Genomic DNA, 19,767 nt, shown 5'->3' on the forward strand with positions numbered 1-19,767 from the left:
GGTCACAACAGTTTATGAACTAGGGGCCAAAAAGGGGCCCAAATAATCATTATTTTTGGTTTTTGCACCATAACTTTAGTATAAGTAAATAGAAATCTATGAAATTTAAACACAAGGTTTATGACCATAAAAGGAAGGTTGGGTTTGATTTTGGGAGTTTTGGTCCTAACAGTTTAGGAATAAGGGGCCCAAAGGGTCCAAAATTGAACTTTGTGTGATTTCATTAAAAATTGAATAATTGGGGTTCTTTGATATGCCGAATCTAACTAAGTATGTAGATTCTTAATTTTTTGTCCCGTTTTCAAATTGGTCTATATTAAGGTCCAAAGGGTCCAAAATTAAACTTAGTTTGATTTTAACAAAAATTGAATCCTTGGGGTTCTTTGATATGCTGAATTTAAAAATGTACTCAGATTTTTAATTATTGGCCTAGTTTTGAAGTTGGTCCAAATGGGGGTCCAAAATTAAACTTTGTTTGATTTCATCAAAAATTGAATAAATGGGTTCTTTGATATGCCAAATCTAACTGTGTATGTAGATTCTTAATTTTTGGTCCAGTTTTCAAATTGGTCTACATTAAGGTCCAAAGGGTCCAAAATTAAACTAAGTTTGATTTTAACAAAAATTAAATTCTTGGGCTTATTTGATATCCTTTATCTAAATATGTACTTTGATTTTTGATTATGGGCCCAGTTTTCAAGTTGGTCCAAATCAGGATTCCATATCAAGTATTGTGCAATAGCAAGAAATTTTCAATTGTACAGTATTGCACAATAGCAAGAAATATCTAATTGCACAATATTGTGCAATAGCAATTAATTTTCAATTGGAGTTATGAAAAAAAAAGGGGGGGGTTAAATTTTTCTCATTTCAGATTTCATAAATAAAAAGAAAATTTCTTCAAACATTTTTTTGAGAGGATTAATATTCCACAACATAGTGAATTGCTCAAAGGCAAAAAAAAAACTTTTGAGTTCATTAGACCACATTCATTCTGTGTCAGAAACCTATGCTGTGTCAACTATTTAATTTTAGATTTAAAAAGTTTGAAGAAGAAATCTTTAATTGATTTGTAAAATCTTGACATTTGTTTTGTGTAAAAAAAAACCATGTAATGTAAAAAATTTGATCACAATCCAAATTCAGAGCTGTATCACGCTTGAATGTTTTGTCCATACTTGTCCCAACTGTTCAGGGTTCGACCTCTGCGGTCGTATAAAGCTGCGCCCTGCGGAGCACCTGGTTTATTATTGGCCCAGTTTTCAAGTTGGTCCAAATCGGGGTCCAAAATTAAACTTTGTTTGATTTCATCAAAAATTGAATAATTGGGGTTCTTTGATATGCCAAATCTAACTGTGTATGTAGATTCTTAATTTTTGGTCCCGTTTTCAAATTGGTTTACATTAACGTCCAAAGGGTCCAAAATTAAACTAAGTTTGATTTTAACAAAAATTAAATTCTTGGGCTTATTTGATATGCTTTATCTAAATATGTACTTTGATTTTTATACGACCGCAAAATTTGAAAAATTTTTCGTCGTATATTGCTATCACGTTGGCGTCGGCGTCGTCGTCGTCGTCGTCGTCGTCGTCCTGCGTCCGAATACTTTTAGTTTTCGCACTCTAACTTTAGTAAAAGTGAATGGAAATCTATGAAATTTTAACACAAGGTTTATGACCACAAAAGGAAGGTTGGTATTGATTTTGGGAGTTTTGGTCCCAACATTTTAGGAATTAGGGGCCAAAAAGGGCCCAAATAAGCATTTTCTTGGTTTTCGCACTATAACTTTAGTTTAAGTTAATAGAAATCTATGAAATTTTGACACAAGGTTTATGACCACAAAAGGAAGGTTGGGATTGATTTTAGGAGTTTTGGTTCCAACAGTTTAGGAATTAAGGGCCAAAAAAGGGCCCAAATAAGCATTATTCTTGGTTTTTGCACCATAACTTTAGTATAAGTAAATAGAAATCTATGAAATTTAAACACAAGGTTTATGACCATAAAAGGAAGGTTGGGTTTGATTTTGGGAGTTTTGGTCCTAACAGTTTAGGAATAAGGGGCCCAAAGGGTCTAAAATTGAACTTTGTGTGATTTCATCAAAAATTGAATAATTGGGGTTCTTTGATATGCCGAATCTAACTATGTATGTAGATTCTTAATTTTTGGTCCTGTTTTCAAATTGGTCTACATTAAGGTCCAAAGGGTCCAAAATTAAACTTAGTTTGATTTTAACAAAAATTAAATCCTTGGGGTTCTTTGATATGCTGAATTTAAAAATGTACTTAGATTTTTAATTATTGGCCTAGTTTTCAAGTTAGTCCAAATTGGGGTCCAAAATTAAACTTTGTTTGTTTTCATTAAAAATTGAATAATTGGGGTTTTTGATATGCCAAATCTAACTGTGTATGTAGATTCTTAATTTTTGGTCCAGTTTTCAAATTGGTCTACATTAAGGTCCAAAGGGTCCAAAATTAAACTAAGTTTGATTTTAACAAAAATTAAATTCTTGGGCTTATTAATATGCTCTATCTAAATATGTACTTTGATTTTTGATTATGGGCCCAGTTTTCAAGTTGGTCCAAATCAGGATTCCATATCAAGTATTGTGCAATAGCAAGAAATTTTCAATTGCACAGTATTGCACAATAGCAAGAAATATCTAATTGACAATATTGTGCAATAGCAATTAATTTTCAATTAGAGTTATCTTTCTTTGTATAGAATAGTAGTTGATAATATATGTTGGAAATTTGCCAGACATGACTATGATGTCATTTTCTATTTTTATTAGCCAATAACTTTATGTAAATAACTTCATTGGAAATTTGCCAATATAAAATGTTGCTGATGAAGCTTTTTTTCCTTATCTTATCTAAAATGTTTTTAGATAATGTATGTTGGACATTTGCCAGACATGACTATGATGTCATTTTCTATTTTTATTTGCCAATAACTTTATGTAAATAACTTCATTGGAAATTTGCCAATATAAAATGTTGCTGATGAAGTTATTTTTATTGTTTTATACAATAAACAATGTATATTCACTTTTACTACCAACCAATCTTTACCATTCAGTGATAACAAATACTTTATTTTACATTTTAATATTTATGATGTATTTAAAAGAGTAGTTATTGTTGCAAACTCCATTAGAAATTTGAATTGATATCAGTTTTGGAAAAAGGGAAGCGGGGATGTGAAAAAAGGGGGGGGGGTTAAATTTTTCTCATTTCAGATTTCATAAATAAAAAGAAAATTTCTTCAAACATTTTTTTGAGAGGATTAATATTCAACAGCATAGTGAATTGCTCAAAGGCAAAAAAAACAACTTTTAAGTTCATTAGACCACATTCATTCTGTGTCAGAAACCTATGCTGTGTCAACTATTTAATTTTAGATTTATAAAGTTTGAAGAAGAAATCTTTAATTGATTTGTAAAATCTTGACATTTGTTTTGTGTAAAAAAAAAACATGTAATGTCAAAAATTTGATCACAATCCAAATTCAGAGCTGTATCACGCTTGAATGTTTTGTCCATACTTGCCCCAACTGTTCAGGGTTCGACCTCTGCGGTCGTATAAAGCTGCGCCCTGCGGAGCACCTGGTTGATTATGGGCCCAGTTTTCAAGTTGGTCCAAATCAGGATTCCATATCAAGTATTGTGCAATAGCAAGAAATTTTCAATTGCACAGTATTGCACAATAGCAAGAAATATCTAATTGCACAATATTGTGCAATAGCAATTAATTTTCAATTGGAGTTATCTTTCTTTGTATAGAATAGTAGTTGATAAGATATGTTGGAAATTTACCAGACATGACTATGATGTCATTTTCTATTTTTATTTGCCAATACCTTTATGTAAATAACTTCATTGGAAATTTGCCAATATAAAATGTTGCTGATGAAGCTTTTTTTCCTTATCTTATCTAAAATGTTTTTAAGTTCATTAGACCACATTCATTCTGTGTCAGAAACCTATGCTGTGTCAACTATTTAATTTTAGATTTAAAAAGTTTGAAGAAATCTTTAATTGATTTGTAAAATCTTGACATTTGTTTTGTGTAAAAAAAAAACATATAATGTCAAAAATTTGATCACAATCCAAATTCAGAGCTGTATCATGCTTGAATGTTTTGTCCATACTTGCCCCAACTGTTCAGGGTTCGACCTCTGCGGTCGTATAAAGCTGCGCCCTGCGGAGCACCTGGTTGGAAGTTTTGGGCCTCTGAACTTCCTGCATAAGACACGGAAGTGAAGCCCACCCCTCCAGAAAACCCAGTTTTATCCAATTTTAATTACAAATTCGTAATTGAGCTCAAAATGCTATTTATACATGAGAAACATGACAATAGATAGATTGGGTTGAGGGAACATGCATAAATTTTGAAATAAGTATCTAACAGTTGACTTCTAAAAGTATGGAAAGCCATTGGAGCCAAATAACAGTGGTTTGGGTATGCTTGTCATATGACGGTCACAGCATGGTTAGGGTTAACATCCTTTGTGTATTTTGTTTATGAGGTCATTGTTTCTTCATTTTGATGGTATAATTTTCTTCACAGGGTGATAATGACAAAGCTTTGGAAGCATTGGAGATGGGTGCCATCAATTACTTTGATGTAGATATTAAAGACAAGAGATCTGACCCTAACCTGTTGTATTGGTAAGTTCTTTTGATAGACAAAAAAAAGAAGGGTATAGTAGACTCCCTCTTCTTATTTTTGAAAACATTTTCACAGTCAAGCAATGTTTTACCTTATGACAATATGTGTGTGTCTGTCCCAAGCCAGAGGCAATATTCAGTGGTTGTAAATAGTTTTTGTTTGCTTAAATTGCAAAATGGAGAGCAAGGTATGAAATCTATGAATGAGCTTTGCTTAGTTTCAAGATGTTTTTTGTTTTTCCGTGTTGACCAGTACTAAAATGATTTTTTTTAATTATTTTCTGAGGCTCCCACAGGGTACCCCCCTCAGGTCGCTTTTAAATTCGTCAAGAGGTCGTTTTTAAGGGAAATGTTCAGGTCGGAGGTCGTTTTTCCCAACACAGAGGATGGAAGTAGGTCGGAGGTCGTTTTTTAGCTCACCTGGCCTAAAAGGCCATGTGAGCTTTTCTCATCACTTGGCGTCCGTCGTCGTCGACGTCGTCGTCGTCGTTAACAATTTTTCAAACATCTTCTCCTCTGAAACTACTGAATGGATTTGGTTAAAACTTAACATGATTGTTCCTTGGTATATCCTGCACAAAATGTGCGCTTCGATTTTTGATCCGTCAAAAAACATGGCCGCCGTTACTTAAAATAGAACATAGGTGTCAAATGCAGTTTTTGGCTTATATCTCAAAAACGAAAGCATTTAGAGCAAATCTGACATGGGGTAAAAATGTTCATTAGGTCAAGATCTATCAGCCCTGAAATTTTCAGATGAATCAAACAAACCATTGTTGGGTTGCTGCCACTTAATTGGTAATTTTAAGGAAATTTTGCAGTTTTTGGTCATTATCTTGAATATTATTATAGATAAAGATAAAACTGTAAACAGCAAAAAAGATCAGCAAAGTAAAATCTACGAATAAGTTAATATGACCAAAATTGTCAATTGACCCCTTAAGGGGTTATTGTCCTTTAATGACAATTTTTCACAATTTGTTCATCATATTTGCTAACTTTAAAAAATCTTCTCCTCTGAAACTACTGAATGGATTTGGTTAAAACTTAGCATGATTGTTCCTTAGATTATCCTGCACAAAGTGTGTGCTTTGATTTTTGATCCGTCAAAAAACATGGCCACTGTTACTTAAAATAGAACATAGGGGTCAAATGCAGTTTTTGGCTTATATCTCAAAAACGAAAGCATTTTAGAGCAAATCTGACATTGGGTAAAAATGTTCATTAGGTCAAGATCTATCAGCCCTGAAATTTTCAGATGAATCAAACAAACCATTGTTGGGTTGCTGCCACTTAATTGGTAATTTTAAGGAAATTTTGCAGTTTTTGGTCATTATCTTGAATATTATTATAGATAAAGATAAACTGTAAACAGCAAAAAAGATCAGCAAAGTAAGATCTACAAATAAGTTAATTTGACCAAAATTGTCAATTGACCCCTTAAGGGGTTATTGTCCTTTAATGACAATTTTTCACAATTTGTTCATCATATTTGCTAACTTTAAAAAATCTTCTCCTCTGAAACTACTGAATGGATTTGGTTAAAACTTAGCATGATTGTTCCTTAGATTATCCTGCACAAAGTGTGTGCTTTGATTTTTGATCCGTCAAAAAACATGGCCGCCGTTACTTAAAATAGAACATAGGGGTCAAAGGCAGTTTTTGGCTTATATCTCAAAAACGAAAGCATTTAGAGCAAATCTGACATGGAGTAAAAATGTTCATTTGGTCAAGATCTATCAGCCCTGAAATTTTCAGATGAATCAAACAAATCATTGTTGGGTTGCTGCCACTTAATTGGTAATTTTAAGGAAATTTTGCAGTTTTTGGTCATTATCTTGAATATTATTATAGATAAAGATAAACTGTAAACAGCAAAAAAGATCAACAAAGTAAGATCTACAAATAAGTTAATATGACCAAAATTGTCAATTGACCCCTTAAGGGGTTATTGTCCTTTAATGACAATTTTTCACAATTTGTTCATCATATTTGCTAACTTTAAAAAATCTTCTCCTCTGAAACTACTGAATGGATTTGGTTAAAACTTAGCATGGTTGTTCCTTAGATTATCCTGCACAAAGTGTGTGCTTTGATTTTTGATCCGTCAAAAAACATGGCCGCCCTTACTTAAATAGAACATAGGGGTCAATGCAGTTTTTGGCTTATATCTCAAAAACGAAAGCATTAAGAGCAAATCTGACATGGAGTAAAATGTTCATTAGGTCAATATCTATCAGCCCTGAAATTTTCAGATGAATCAAACATCCAATTGTTGGGTTGCTGCCACTTAATTGGTAATTTTAAGGAAATTTTGCAGTTTTTGGTCATTATCTTGAATATTATTATAGATAAAGATAAACTGTAAACAGCAAATATGATCAGCAAAGTAAGATCTACAAATAAGTCAATTTGACCAAAATTGTCAATTGACCTCTTTAGGAGTTATTGCCCTTTAAAGACTTTTGTCACAATTTGTTCATCATGTTGACTTACTTTAAAAAATCTTCTCTTATGAAACTGCTGTATCAATTTCAGCCAAACTTAGGCTAAATGAGTTTCAGAGTTTCAGAGTATCTAGTATAAATTTTATATTTCATTTCCTTGTATGTCAAGAAACATAGCTCCTATGGCTAAAATAGAACATAGGAGAAAATGATTTTTTTTTGCTTTTGAAGAAAATAGGACGATTCAAAGAACATTTAAATAAATTGAAAAGCCAAAATAATCATTGATGAGAGATTAAACCAAAAAAATTCAGGTGAGCGATTCAGGCTCTTGAGAGCCTCTTGTTTTCCAAATTTTACAGGTTGCAGGTCGTTTTTAGAAGGCCCTCAGGTCGGAAGTCGCCTCTGAAAAGCCCAGAGATCACAGGTCGTATTTGATCCTGCGGGAGCCTCATTTTCTATATGGGGTTCTTCATACTTATCATACGACCTTATTTAATATCAAGTTTTTCAATGTCATTTGATGCACTCTTTTCCCAAAGCGAAAAATTAGTCTTAATGTTTAAAAGCAATCTGTTGGCACCTTTTCATTTCACCAAATCCTCTATACAACCATACTGTAACCATCCAGTGCATTCTCAAGAAAAGCCACTCATATTTTGTCAGTGGAAAGAGTAAATTTAATCAGGAACAAACTGTATAGCACATGGTCATGCACATTTGGTAGAAATAGATAGATAGTTGAGTACTGGGACATTAACAGAATCAAAAGAGACCACTCACACCTTTAAAATTTTAATTTTAGATTTGTTTTCAGACCAGAGCTAATGTGAATCAGTGATGATTTTGGGGTTGCAGAGTGGCTGCTCCAACATTTCTGTGCAATAACTTATGAACCATTCAACTAATGAAGTTTTAATATTTTACTACTGTGGGCAAGTTAGATATTGAGGATTTTCACTTTTGCTGTTCAGGGGTTATGGTCCTTGATGGATTTAAAAAAATGATCCTTGCAATTATTGCAGAATAACCTTTCAACTACTATGTTTCAATGATACATGCATTGTTACTGATGATCATATGGAGTTCAAATTTAGTATTGACTATTTTCCTTTTTGCCATCAGGTGTTATGGTACTTGATTGCCTTTTCCAATTTTAATATGTTGCTCATAATGGCATATTTGAGGTCAAGTTCAACATTGACAGTTTTCTATTTTGCTGTTTTGGAGTTATGGCCCTTCACTGCTTTAACAATGCCATTAACAATGAGACCAAACATACTATATCTTCATTATTATTTGATGTGAATTAAGCAATTTGTAAAATTCAATGAGGGTTGCTATTTCAGAGATACAGACTTCTTGGAGCCTCTTGTTGTTGAAATGATTCTACCTTTTTCTCCATCATTAAACATTATAATTATTAAGTATTTTACAGTTTACCTGTCTCTTCCAAAATTAATTTATAGGATTTAACAATATTATAAATATTTAATTATAAGATAATGCAATTGATATGTTTCTAAATTGAATATATATGTACAATTTATCAGGTATTAATTATACTATTTACTAAATCGGAGTTATGGGAACTAGGTTTTATACATTTTGTCAGCGGAGTGTAAATGAGAGTTTAAAATGAAATATTTTGATCACGTAATTGGTGTAATTATCAGTCATATATTATAAATTTTAAAATTACTGTATCAAAGTCAACAAATAAATTATAATTTGTGACATCGTTTGTACTTAAAAGTTTAGGTGGAAATTTTCATTTCTGCTCAATCATTGAATAGTCTTAAAAAAAGACAAGATATATTTTATGCTTGAAATTTGTTAAATATTCAATTTTGGATAATTATCAATAGATAAAAGTTTAATTGATTTGATCATAAATTCGTTTTAAAATCTTTTGAAAATAACAAATATGTGATAATTGCCACTTAATAACTTGATTACTTATATATGATTCAAATTTCTCTTTTATTTTCTCACAAATAAATTTAAATCTGAAGCTGTTCCACAGTTTAGTGACTTAGACTTAAAAGTAGTTTTCATAGTATCCTGCTGATTTTTTAATTATGATTTATAGTAATTATGTAGGACATAAAATGACCTATGACCCTTACCCAGTTATGTAATTAAGATTTGAAAAAAAATCTTTTCATTATTTGAAGGATTTCAAGTCACTTTGCAGTTTGCTAATTATATCATAATTTTCAATTTATGTGAATTCCTTATCAATCCAGGTGGTCTTTTAGAAAAACAAATAAAAATTTATTGAACACATAAATAACCTTCAGAAAAGAAAGTTTGTGTAATCTTTAATTATGAGAAGGTATAAATTTTCCCAGACAGTTTGTTATAAAAATGAATCTAAAAATATTTTTTAAAGTCATAAATCCAGTTATGCTGAAGAGTAAATTATTTATTCTTATTGTACTATATATTGCACATAAATTAAGTGGGGAACTGTAAAAATGTTTATCTGTTCTAAAAATGTCAGTAAAAACAGAAAAAAAAACAGAAAAAAGTTAAAATGTCATAATTTTAATATATGTCTTCATCAGGTGAACCCCATGTAACATACTTGTATATGTTGTCATAACAAACTTTACTGAACTGAGAATATATTTACATGAAGATACAAGTATGTGTATGTTTTTAGTAATATGTAATGTAAGAAATGCATTCTCATTGCCCTGAATTTTTTTTCATCACTATATTTGGAATATAGAAACATGAGCTATTTTAGGGACGACATCAAAAGTTCAATGAAGGATAAAAAAAACTTTAATTCACATAGTTTTTTCACTGACCCCACCCCCCTCTTAATATCTAAATTTGGGAAAAATTGATTGACCCATATGGATATATGTAAAAATCAATGTCGGATAACCAAATCTTGCAGCAGTTCAACCCCCCACCCCCAAACTATTTGAATTCAGATTTTTATCTTACATTAATCTTTTGATGTCGTCCCTTATTTTAAATTCATGTTGACCGACAAGTCAACATAATCACTCTATTCCCTTGACCAACTCTTACCTATCAAAAACTGTGTGAAAAGTACATTGGTTAGTTTCATTTCTGAAGATGACCAGACAAAAATGCCATAAAAAAATGCTGTATTGGTTTTTCAGTACTTTACTAGATGAAGCTGTGCCCCTACAATATAAGCCTCCTGACTTCAAGGAAGGTATCATGCCTGAGTCAATAGAGGAAGAGATTGTATATGTATGGATGAATTACAGGTAAATCTAAATAGTCAATTAATTCTCTACAATATAAACCTCAGCCTGACTTCAAGGAAGGTATCATGCTCGAGTCTGTAGAGGAAGAAATAGTCTTATGTATGGATGAATTACAGGAAAATCTATAAATAGTCAATAAGCTCTCTTTTAAGCAGTTTATTTAAAAATCCTATGAATACCCCCTTTTTGAGGGGGAGGGGTTAACATGGAAGTTTTTTTTTCTCACTTAAATTACTCTAAATACTGTAAATTCAGAAATTATAGCATGCTTTTATTATTGCGATTTTGTTATTTTAGACTCAAATGCAATTTTAATTTTTGCGATATTAAGATAAATCTTGTTTAATTTATATATAAAAAATTTGAAAAAGCGATTTTAAATTATTGTGATTATAACCCTGTCGCATTTTTCACTAAAATACTAAAAACATCGCAATAATTTCTGAATTTACTGTACATGGTAAATCAGTAAAGAGTTATGTAGGATGACATGTATGTATTTTAGAAAGAAAGAAGGATGATTTAACAATGGAAAGTTTGTAATATTTTGATAGGTTCATATGAAACACAAATAAGATTTGTTTATAGTAACATTCTGAACTCAGTTTGTAGAATAACATACAAAACATATAAATGCATTTACAAAAGTTGTTACAAGGAATGTATTTACACTAGTTCTTGTGTACCACCTGTGTAATGTATTGTTACCTGAGGTAATTTGGCAGGTAACTGCACATTCTTGTTATGACTTTGCCTAGAGTCAGTTATCAAAATACCGCAATTATTTTGCAAATAACAATCAACGAAAATTAAGATTTGATGATTTTTATTTGAAGATTTAGCCAAAATTGTTGTAACAATTAATTCCTGTCCTCTTTACCTCTGCAATTTAAAAATATAATAATCAACAGTGCATGCCAACATTAGTTGACTGCATATAAAATAAGTAATATTGTTTTACCAGTAGTTAGATGCTGTGAAAGCATCAGGTTGGTAAGGTACCAGATTTCATGAATTGTGTGATTACACCATCTCTGTCCTGGGAGAATTTTGTTTTTTTACTCTGCAAAATGCATCATTTCTTTTTCGCAAATATTAACACTTTAAAACCAAAAATTCAACAACCCTTAATTGGTTCATTGATCTTAAAAATTTTAAATAACAAATTTCACATTTTTGCATGATTTAATTGTTAATAAATCAGAATTTTAATCAGAGTATTTATGATGCAAATTATTTTTTTAAAGGAGACGGATAATTAAAATTTCATTACATGTTAGTAGATATGACCCTTATCATTTAATGTTAATTTTGATTGGATTGCACAGAAATTATTTCAATATTTAATAAATGCAAGCATTATGGTAGAATATGGATATCAAAATTTAAATGTAAATCATACTGGCCATTTTATGAAACTATTTTACAGTTTGTTATTGGAACTACAAGGAGACAGTACACAAGCTGTAGAGATGTATGAGACGGCTCTCAGTAAACTGGAAAATGTTAAAGATATTACAAAGATATGGACTAGGTAATGTAATCTCCTCATGTAGTTCTTGTGTAAGAGTTACCTCCTATTGAAAAGTCTGAAAACAAATTTATTTTTAATCATTTACTTATAGTGGATTGGGAAACCAGATATTGCAACTTATATTAATCCCTTTTCACTTTGTGGGCGCGCATGCTGCCTTGTAGCGGCATTAGCCTGCTCTTTTTTGTTAATCTACAAGGATGTCTTTTACGTGCAAGAGACATGGTTCTCTCTTAACACAGGTCAGCCATTTATCGTCCCCTTCCGACGGACTATCATCATTTCTCAAGACCATTTGGAAAACAAATTTATATTGCATTATGATGTTAAAGGAAAAAAATGAGTGGTCAAATATATTATAAAAAAAAAATTTAGAAAGAGAGAAAAATAAAAATAAAAATTAGAGAAACACGTTTACTGATGTTATTTCCTTTTTTTTTGTGTTTTGATCAAAGGTAATGACTAATGTCAAAGGATTTGATCATTTATATATTTCTCCTAGGTTAAAAGTAATGACAATGGTAACAAATTATTTGTCATAGTGTCTAGAGGTTAAATATTTGGATAGTAGGATTGAAAGGTGATGGCTATTATCACTATTTGTAACCTTTTTTGTCCTTGGGTTAATAATATATGATGATGTTGAGGGTTGGCCTGGTCTGAACTATTGATTAATAACATGTATGTTCCCTGCTGATGTGATACATTATGAACATACTATTCTTAAAAGTTTGTCATGACAGGAATTGAAGATTATGTAAGTGTTAAAGATGAAAAGGGGAAAGAAGTCCTGACCAAACAATTTTTTGGGGTTTACTGGAACAAAAGCCTGATGGACTGTTTCCTTTCAATTTTGGCATTCCAAAAATATATATATTTAGTTTTAAATATATACATTCTAAAAAAAGAGAACAGAAATAGAATCTGAATCTATTAAAGCATGTTTGTGAAATTTCAGGATAAAAACAATTAAATTTAAATATTGCAGGATAAAAATTTAATTCATTTAATTGAGACAGAAAATATAAAAAAATAAAGATTAGATTAGTCTTGACCTGTTTCTTGAACTCAAATGAAAAATGCAGTTTCTATTTCATGTCAATGTATGTAAAAGTAATATGTATTTTATTCCAGCTATTTGCAATTTCATGCTAGACAAGTTCTAGATAATAAGACCAATAAAGAAGCAGCTAAAACATTTACCAGCTTGGTCTACAGGGCTGTCACGTCTATACCTACCAAATTTGACTGTAGATTTGTGTGGGACAGTCATTGGTATAATTACAATCATATCAACACAGTCTTAGATTTGTATCTGAACAGTCTTCCCAAGGAGTTACTGCTGACAGAATATGAGAGACTTATTACCATAATGCCTTCTAATGTTCAACTTATTCTGAGGTAAAGTTCAAGTGAAATTACTCATTTAAAGAGAAACTTAATATTTTTGGTAAAATTAAAATATTCAAGTTTTAGTGAAAATATTTGATTTTTCAGAATTGTAGAAAATTGTTCCGTTAAATGTGTCATGCACACACATTCTTTTGGATTTTTTACCTTGATGAAATCTTTGGCCTTGCAGAAATATGAATTTTCATATGTTTGCATGTACTACATATTACTATAAAATTTTGTGTCTATTTAAAGGGTAAATGATATAAAATACCATAGCTTAGTTATTGAATTTAAAGTAGAGTGCTGTAAAATCTAAAGTCAAAGTGTCTCATAATTCTAATAATGAGACAAGTTTGCTCAGATCCTAAAGTTTTTCTTTTGTTACTGAAATTTAATTTGGTTGAAATCTCTTTGACTGCCAGCTGTCTTTAAATTATTTAATTTCACAATTCAAATGACATAAGTTTTAAATCAATTGTATATAGATAAATTCCTAAAGATTGCTGTTCCATGCATAGTTCATTATTTCCAAGGCTCTTTGTACATGCTTTACTTACAGGGCATGCCATGAAGCCATATCTCAAGATGACCTTCAGCTAGCTAAGAGTTTCTGTAATGCTGCAATCTATGACAATGTGGGCCACTTATCACTTTGGAAGATGTAAGTTAAAACAAGCCACAACTGTAATTCAGGTGAGCTAGTTAATTAGGACAGTGTTGTACAAAAGCTAACAGTGAATGTTGTGAATGCTCTCCACTGTATTTTAATACTTTCAGAAAAATTGCCTGAGGAATAAATAGGAACTATCATTGTCTTATTATTGTTATTTTTTGTTGCTCTATCTCTATCTCCACTTTTAACCTCTAATTGCATCTTTTTGTGAGGCATTTCAGATGAAACCAGCACTTATGTTATTCAACCTACTGAATGAATCTTTCTGGGAAATTCCTAAAATGATTTTATGGATATAGTATGAGCCATACAGGATACCTGTACTATTTGAAAAAGTGTTACTATAGTTTTATAGAATTTAGTGAAACTTTTAACAAAAGATAGGTTGCTATGTTAACGTGTGCATGGACAGACATTTTTGTTAGACTAGAAGTTATCATGTAGGGGAGCAATTTTCTAACCAGGGAGCATGGGGTATAGATTTGTAAAAAAATTCTAATAGTATCTTCAAGAATATTGGCTTCAAATAATAGTTTGATAGGTGTTGCATTTATTATATCCATAAATGTGTTTAATAATCTATCTTTAGATTTAAATTTGTTGCCAATCATATGTACATCTTATTCAGTGACAAACTTTTACCAATTCTGTTGTAAATTTATCACTGTCCACAATTATTTTATGTACGCCATTGAATATTTGTCCTTGTTTGTTCAACCTAGTCCTGCTTGTGTCTTTGTTTGTATGTGAGAAAACTGCTTTCAAATTAACTGAAAAATGAAAATTTCTTTTGATTCTTTGACTGTTATTTGATTTAAAATTTCATTAATTAAAATAAATTATACAACATCATACATTTCAGGATGATATCGTTAACCGTCAAACTAGAGAATATCAGAGAGGTTAGTCTTAGAACACAACTGTTGTAATTAGATTGATATAAATTTAATGGAAGTATTTCTTAACTTAGTTTTACATGTACAGTACTAACAAAACTAACTGTTGTAATTTGATTATTTTTTTCTTTGATTTCCAGTGTCTTTTGAATGTAGCTAATAATTCTTAAATCTTGGGCTGCTTTCATACAAAATGAAAGCATGTGATGGAATCAAGTGATTTGTCTTAGCCAATAAAAGATCAGCATTTGTATGAATTAAACACCTAATGTAAAGATTGATAAATGGCCTATTTTTTTACAGTTTACATTGATATGTAATCTTAGGTTCAAGTTATTTAGACATTAATTACTTTGTCAAACCTTCAAGGAATTTTATAAAAATTAACCAGCAGATTTTTCATGATCAAAATATTGCATCCAGCACATAACTTCAATTAATTTTCTTTCATTAATAACTTAAAGGAATGTGTCTAAACAAGATACAAGATTCTTCTTGTCAATTTGCATCAGAATTTTTTATTTTTTTTTTTTTTTTTCCCCCCTTTTCTGATAAATAGATTAGTTTTTGGCAGTAGCTAATGAAGGGAAATTAAATATATAAGAAATTTAAAATTTACTGTAGTTTAAAGTATGAAAAAACAGTTTCTTTTAAAAAAATTAAAAGATGGGAATTTTTTTATAATATTTTTTTTCTTTTTTGTTGTAGGCCAGAAAGTTATACCAGAGAGCAGTCCAAGTTCTACCTTACTGTGTCACCTTGTGGAAAGATGTAAAAACTTTTTCATTTCTATCAAATTATTTACTTTTTAACCATTTTACTATTCTTATCCTTATAGAAATTTACTCAAGATTTTTATCTAAAAAGTTTTCAGAATCAGAAAATTTATCATTCTGCATACACTCAGATATTGTATTAAAGAGACAAAAATCAGCAGCAAATTAAACGATATATAAAAGTTTGAAATATTATTACACAACAAAAGCCACTTTAATTCATGATTTTATTTTCTCTATAAACTTTTATAAAATACTGTTTATTGAATAGAATATTAACATTCGTGTTTTGTTTCTGTTTTCTGATTTCAGTATCTGATGTTTGAGGTTTCCCACGGCTGTAAGGAGATTGTTCCACAGATACTGTCTAGATGTCAGGAGCTGGGGCTCAGTTTGGATGAATATGTCAATTTTATTATAAAGGTCAAATAAAAGGTCTTTGTAAGCAAATTGACATTCAAGGAATTGTGATATTCTTGGGAATCCAAGATACTATTGAAAATCGTGATTTTAAAACGTACAAAAGTGAAATTTTTGTGTTTTCCAAAATATTAAAATGCCAAAAATTCCTCAAAAATGTAGCATAGGACATGGAGTTCTATGTGCTATGTGTGGAGGAAACGGATGTATCATATCAAAAATTGCCACGTCGGCAAATTTGAATCCGAAAATTTTCAAAGTAAATGCCAAACCATGGTAAGTATTAGTATGAAGCCTTTGACATTAGTTTTATGATTAATTATCATGACAATTATCGTGACGAACCTAAAAAGAAATCACCAAAAAAAAAAATGAAAGTCTTTGTTAAAGGCTTCATTTAAATAGAGTGAGTTTTGTATGTTGTTTTTCATCTTTTTGTTTTCTCTACTTAATTTATTTTTATTTGTTGTTGTGCATTATGTTGCTACTCAAGGGAGATTAAAATACTCCCAAAGCTTTGCTAAAGATAGGATGTGGAATTAGTGAACAGAACTCTCCAAGAAGGAAGCAGAATTAGTGGAGTATTCAGTAATGAACCATCCTAACCATTAGGGAAAATTGTGCATTACCTAGAATAAGGATTTGCCAAAAGTGTTTAATTATGGAGATAATCCTGTTAGAAGCAACTATGATTATAACAAACATTTAAAATGATGATAATATAATGTTGGTCTCATCTTAGAAATAAAATGGTGGCAGATAGGATTCATGACATCCTCCCTATACCTGTGCATGCTTAACCTTTAACACCAATGTCAATTTCATATTGTTTATCATGGTTGTATTAAATATCGTAAACAAGACTCCTAATTACATGAACAGAAAATCTAAACTTTTTATTGAACGAACCAAAAAGGGATATCTTACGACACATATGCCATATTGTGTGCTGTTAATTCCAAACAGCTGAACAATAACGGCTGATTGTCAAGTTATCTAAAGCAAATTCTGGTGACTTGAATTCCCAAGTCTGGTGAAATTTTTAAGTATGGAGAGGTTAGAATGAAATTTGTGTGTGATTTCTTTTGTACATTTTAACTGAATGAAATTTCAGATATTTTGAATTTATTTTCCTAACCATTTTACTTGGATTTTCTGTTCAGTAGATTCCATACACCATATATTTTATATCATGTCTTGAAATTGCAATAATCAAGTCCCTAACGACTTTTATACATGTGATAAAAAAAGTATTTGCAATTAATTTTTTTTGTTTCATTTCAATGTAATTTTTTTATGCATATTGTTACTTCTTTGTTGTTAAAATTTCTTATTAAATAATCAAATTGAATTATTACATTGTCATAGTTTTCTTTTATATTTTTATTTGAAAACATATATTGATATTAGAAGATGTGGTATGAGCATGATGAGTGCCAATGAGACAACTCTCCATCCAAGTCACAATTTATAAAAGTAAATTATAGGTCTTCAACACAGAGCCTTGGCTCACACAGAACAGCATACTATAAAGGGCCTTAAAAATTACTATAGTCGCCGTCAGCTGAAATTCGTAGCGGTTATCGGTAAAAATAATCTAAACTATCAATCGCGTTCACTCGAGATATAGTTTTTCACATTCCATTCATAAATCGCAAAAAGAAAAACCACTACAGACCTTCCTTTTAAGTGATCACACTGTAATAATCCTGACCTTCACATTTTCCAGAATATTTTCCATTGTAATTCCACCATCTTCGTTTCTATGAGGATCATTTGTTTACATATGACATTCGTCACTGTACGCAGTTTCCTGAAATGTTCCTTTCATTGATGTGATAAGGTTTCCCGCGCTTTATGCAAATTTTATGAAATTGAACTCCACGGAAACACTTCCGGTAAAAACAATGGCTGATTCCACCATTCAAAATCGTCTATGAAAAAGTGAAGGTCAGGATTATTACTGTGCGATCACTTAAAACGTAGGTCAGTAGTGGTTTTTCTTATTGCGATTTATGAATGGAATGTGAAAAACTATCTCGAGTGAACGCGATTGATAATTTAGATTATTTTTTCCGATAACCGCTACGAATTTCAGCTGACGGCGACTATAGTGTAAAACCATTCAAAAGGGAAAACCAATGGTCTATAGCTTTTTTATTCTATTCTTCATCACAAAGTCACAGTGAGGTCTTTAACACTGAGCCAAAAACTCTCAACTCTCTCATACCCACTTAATTGTTACAGCAGAAATTTCATTGGTTGATGTAATAATGAATATCTGAACCAAAAGTACTGTTGTCAAATCCTTGTCCATGAAATGTGAACTTTAATCAAATTGTTCTCTTGTGTATTTGGTTTCTGATTTCTTTTTGTGGATGTAATATTTTGACACTTTCTGTTGGATTTGTCTTTTAAATTAAACAAAATCTTCTGATGGGAAATTGCAGAATATGCTAACTTTGTTGACACAACTGGCTTCAATTCATTTAGAGTTGAGATACTTGCCACTGCTTTTATTCAATGTTGGTCTATCTTGACCTGGATTGATGTAAAAATGTGGTATGATTGCCAATAAGATGACCAACCACCAGAGACGAAAGGAGGAGGATGGAAATAACTGTAAGTCATTAGATGGCCTTCAACAATGACCAAAATGTGAAATAATTCAAAAGATAAAAACAGCATGATTTAATTGATGAAAATTTAAAGTGATGTTGGTAATCTTCCTTATGATACAGGACTATCAGGTTGAATTCTGTTATTAGAACTATTATGTTGTCAATTCAAGTATTCTGTGTTTCTGAGTCAATTATTCACATAATATTTACAAAACAAAGGCAACTAAAAATCACATTTAAAATAAAACATACATTTCCATGACAAATAATACAAAAAGAAGAACAAGACATACAAGTCCAAAAAACAATATACAACAAGAGTGGACACGCTGTAATGTCTCGCATTCTTTAATAATCATTGATATTATGTTGATATCAAGCTTTACTACAACTATCACATCAAGTTAACATGATCCAAGAAAATGAGGTCAAATTCAGATAAACCCAACTGGAAATACATGTTCACCTTCAAATCATTCCATACAACAAATATGCTTTTGAAAAAAATATTTGACCTGTTGCACATTGATGAAATAAACTAAACCAGGAAAACCAAACCATTGATCAAGGAACCATGAAAATGAGGACAAGGTCAGATGAAAGTTGCCAGACGGACATGTACACCTTACAAACATTTTTTAAATACAGTTTACCTTTTTGCATAAAGTATCTTAGAAACAAACAAAACCAAGAAAACAAGATTGACCAATGAACCCTGAAAAGGGGTCATGGGCAGATGATAATTGCCAGAAAGACGTATATACACCAAATATAGTTGACCTATTGTTAATAGTATAAGAAAATTTAACATGGAGCAGTGAACCATAAGAATGAGGTCAAGGTAAAATAAAATAGACCAGACTGACATGTACATCGTAAAATATTTTCATACACCATAGTTGACCTATTGCTTTAACAACTGAACCATGAAAATGAGGTCATGGTCAGATGTACATGAACACCTGACAAGCATTCCATACACCAAATATAGTAGACCTATTGCACGCAGTATTAGAAAAACAGACCAAAAACACTGAAACTAAACTATAACCACTGAACCATGAACATGAGGTCAAGGTCAG

At 30.9% G+C, this 19,767-nt stretch overlaps 1 protein-coding gene across 1 annotated transcript in view; it reads left to right on the plus strand.

The window, feature by feature from the left end:
* The window catches only part of LOC139491753 (zinc finger C3H1 domain-containing protein-like), a 68,749-nt gene extending 51,331 nt beyond the window's left edge, over positions 1-17,418 (plus strand). The window contains exons 27-34 of the mRNA XM_071279588.1: positions 4,569-4,669; positions 10,260-10,370; positions 11,800-11,904; positions 13,039-13,305; positions 13,859-13,960; positions 14,835-14,874; positions 15,577-15,639; positions 15,957-17,418. Of these exons, the coding sequence (XP_071135689.1) occupies positions 4,569-4,669; positions 10,260-10,370; positions 11,800-11,904; positions 13,039-13,305; positions 13,859-13,960; positions 14,835-14,874; positions 15,577-15,639; positions 15,957-16,076 (909 nt within the window). The 3' untranslated portion in view covers positions 16,077-17,418. The remainder of the gene's footprint in view (positions 1-4,568; positions 4,670-10,259; positions 10,371-11,799; positions 11,905-13,038; positions 13,306-13,858; positions 13,961-14,834; positions 14,875-15,576; positions 15,640-15,956) is intronic.
* Positions 17,419-19,767: the final 2,349 nt, after the last annotated feature.

The sequence above is a fragment of the Mytilus edulis genome, chromosome 10 (assembly GCF_963676685.1).
Source record: "Mytilus edulis chromosome 10, xbMytEdul2.2, whole genome shotgun sequence".
Classification (NCBI taxonomy): domain Eukaryota; kingdom Metazoa; phylum Mollusca; class Bivalvia; order Mytilida; family Mytilidae; genus Mytilus; species Mytilus edulis.